The 3,775-nt window shown below is 33.2% G+C and overlaps 1 protein-coding gene across 1 annotated transcript in view; it reads left to right on the forward strand.

Annotated features, from left to right (window-relative positions):
• ERO1LB (ERO1-like beta (S. cerevisiae)) overlaps positions 1-3,775 on the forward strand; it is a 91,347-nt gene that overhangs the window by 86,664 nt on the left and 908 nt on the right. The window contains exon 12 of the mRNA XM_012660156.1: positions 2,150-2,183. Within this exon, the coding sequence (XP_012515610.1) occupies positions 2,150-2,183 (34 nt within the window). The remainder of the gene's footprint in view (positions 1-2,149; positions 2,184-3,775) is intronic.

The raw sequence follows: 3,775 nt of genomic DNA on the forward strand, positions 1-3,775 counted from the left end.
TTTCTATTAAAATTAATTAGAAATTGCCAATATTTCTCAGTTTGCCACCTCAATTTTGTGGGGGAAGTATTAATATTCTCCTAATAATAGTCTCTTTAGTTGGCTCCAACATGTTCAAATACAATAGCAGGAGTAAGGAGGAAAACTTGGTTGAGGCAATACAAGAAAAAGAAATTAAATCCTTTATCTGCTCTTTATTTCTTAAACTGAGGAGTCATTTTTCTTTCACTCATTTCTACCCCATTTTTTTCTGTATACAGACATACAGTTTAATTGCTTGTTTACATCACCAGTGGTTTAAAAATTAATTTGAATTCGTGTGCATAGATACATGTAATACAACTGGGGACTACAGAAGGAAAAGAATCATAGAAATTAATACTATGCTGCCTTGGAAAAAAGGGCAAAAAGTGAAGGAAGAATTTTTTTTTAAACAAGGGACCCAAGTGATACAGAGATTATTCCTTAATATGCATCTTAAGTTAAAAAGAAACAGTTAAATTAGAAATAGATTGTACGTTTCCCATCTTAATTAGCAAAGATTTCACCTGCTGCTCCCCTATATTTAAAGATGACTATGTAGGTTGAGATCCCAAACCTAAGATAGACATAGAATGTCCATCGTTAATTGGTATTGGTCTTTCATGAAAAATTCAGTCCACCTACTCATGAGGCCTGTAGAAAGATAACACAGGAGAAACTGAATGAAATTTAAATTATTTAAAATTAAATTGAAATGAAAATGATTTTAAAAAATTTAAACATTTTAAGTCCAAATACAGTTAAATTGAGAAAGATGAAAAAAATTGAATTTCATCAGAATTTCCCTGGTTCTCAAAAAGAATATTCATAAATACAACCCTTCCTGCTCTAGAGAGTACTAGAATTCTGGAATCCTGTTTGCCTTTTAGTAGTAGTGTGAGCTCAAACATATCACTGTTCTATATTAGTTTGTTTCCTTTCTCTATAAAATGAGGATGATAAAACTTTTCTCACTGGTTAGAATCCACCTAGCCAGATAACTCTGGGTAAGGTACTTGATTTGAGCCTCAGTTTTTCTAAAATGTAAAATCAGAGTTAATCATATCTACCTAGAGTATTTTTAATGTTAAGATCATAAATATGAGGCTGGGCGTGGTGGCTCACACCTGTAATCCTAGCACTCTGGGAGGCTGAGGCGGGAGGATCTCTTGAGGTCAGCAGTTCAAGACCAGCCCGAACAAGAGTGAGACTCCATCTCTACTAAAAACAGAAAGAAATTATCTGGACAACTAAAAATATATGTAGAAAAAATTACCCAGGCATGGTGGTGCATGCCTGTAATCCCAGCTACTCGGGAGGCAGAAGGATTGCTTGAGCCCAGGAGTTTGAGGTTGCTGTGAGCTAGGCTGACATCATGGCACACGGCACTCACTCTAGCCTGGGCAACAGAGCGAGACTCTGTCTCAAAAAAAAAAAAAGATCATAAATATGATGGGCTCACAACATTGCCTGACGTTAAGCTCTCAATAAATGATAACTTTTCATCCATCAAGTAGTTAAGAGTAAAGAGAGCAGCTAAATATTGCATTCTACATCACCCTAAGTTATAATAAACAAAGATAAACATTAGATTTTTCTTGTATCGACCCTGAATTGTACATAAGGATAATAGAACTTATAGAATTATTTTTTTGTGATTCCCATTCCAGTGTTTTACTGTTGGGTCTGAGCTGAGAAGCACTTCATTCATTCATTCAGTCAGTCAATCAGTAATCATTTATTGAACACCATAAGCATTGATGAGTACAGGGGACAGGGACAGAGACTCAGCGGGAGAGTCTTTTTACCCTCTGGGAGCTAACAACATGAAACAAATTAGTGTGTTTGGGGAGCAGCGATAAAGGAGTGGTCATTTGGAGAGGAATGTGCAAAATGAATTTATAAAACCAAATGTAAATGATTTTTGAGGTTCTTATTCATATCACTGTCCCCATATTAATCTCACATCAGTTTATAATATGAAGTAACTGCCTTCCTTTGCCCCTTCTAAACCAAGACCAAAGAACCACAGCTCCATGTTTTGTCAATTTGTAATAAGAAATTATAGCATACTAATTTAAAAGTAGAAGCTTCAATGTTTAGTGTTGCTTGCATTTTTTTCTTTTAGATTTTGCTTTGAAATTATAGACCATTTGAAATATGTATGTATCATGAACTTAGTATCATGCAGTACTAATGTGCCTTTTTTCTCCTACAGGCTTTCTACAAGTATAAGAGAGTTACAGAATTTTAAAGTCTTGTTACAACACAGTAGGTAATAAAGGCTTCTATATGTCTAACTAGAGACATAAAGTGACTATGTAAAAGCCTTTTAATCTTGGACATTCAGCAGAAAGAGACTAATCTAAGAGTTCAAGAATTCTGAACTCTTAAAAAATTCAAATGCTCACTTGAATATTTATTCTTCATAGATTATTATCAACTAGAAATATTTATAAATGAAGTATATACTTTTAAAATATGTAAGTTATACTAATTCTGTGTTTAATTTCATGTGTTTTCATCTGTTGAATATTCTATTTGCTTAGAATTGGTTTTGTTTTTATTCTATTATCCTTTATATTTCCAGTTGTCAAACCTTAAATGACTATGTCTCCATTTTAATAACACTGTTTACAGTGTGTTATGGAAAAGGAAAACTAGGGAACAAATGTTGCTTAGGGCTGGTATCAGTGACAAAAATTTATCAATGATTTTTTTTAATGTGTTTTTAGCCTTGCCTAGCTGTGTGTGTCACTTTCTATAATATAGAATTGTCACCGTGATGAATGGTCCTTTCACAGAAATTCCTTAAGATCCTCCATGACTTCAACTTCATTGCTTTTTATTTAAGATTTTTAGTTGTTGTTGCTGTATTTTGTTTTCCGTCTAAATGACCTGCTCTGGTAAGGTGAATAGGTACTCCTCCCTAAGCTACCCAGCCAGATTTCAGGTGTGTGTAGTGGGCTGGCTCAAGAGTATTTTGTTTAGAACTTTCTTTTGATTTTGCTTTTCTTTGTTCTTAGAAGCTTTAGGGACAGAGAAACTTTAGAAATTTTCAGTTTCTTTTAGAAAAAAAATTGAATAAATATTTAACAGATTACTTCTTGATAAAATTTGAATGGGACTCTATGAATTTCTAATACCAATTAAAAGCATTATATATACAAAATTTGCTATTTTAAATTAAAGCATTTTTACAGGATTTAATTTTAGAATGCAATCTATGCAATCTTCTCAGTGTGGTTTTCTTTGGTAGGATATGTAAGCAGGTAGATTAAGTCAAGCCTTCTTTAAGCTTCCCCCCCCTTTTCTTTTCATTTTATTTCATTGTATATAAATGGTACTTTGTGTAATTTGTACCAACAGATGGCTAATGAGTCCTAAACTGGCATTTTCTAAACATGGGATTTAAAATCTTTAAACAGTATTTAAAAATCTTGATTTTTTTAAAGGTGTCAGTAGATAGAATATGATTAATTTGGAAGGTTGCATCTGTGTAGAAGTAATGCGGGTACAAAATCTAGAGTTTTTCCTTAGACTCTGCAGTCTTTTCTGAAGTAAATAATAAGTGCTCTTAAACGCTATCTTATCCTGCCAAAGTCTGAAATGTGTTCACTGATGATTTTAAATTGTATTTAGCTGGCTCACCCCTCTTTTAAAAATACTTAGCCATCCCTTGAAGGGACATGGTTGAGAGATTAAGGTCTCACAAGTTATTTTCTCACTAATTTCTAACCTTTATAAATCTGGG

This window comes from Propithecus coquereli, unplaced genomic scaffold (genome assembly GCF_000956105.1).
Source record: "Propithecus coquereli isolate 6110/MARCELLA unplaced genomic scaffold, Pcoq_1.0 Scaffold66, whole genome shotgun sequence".
Lineage (NCBI taxonomy): Eukaryota > Metazoa > Chordata > Mammalia > Primates > Indriidae > Propithecus > Propithecus coquereli.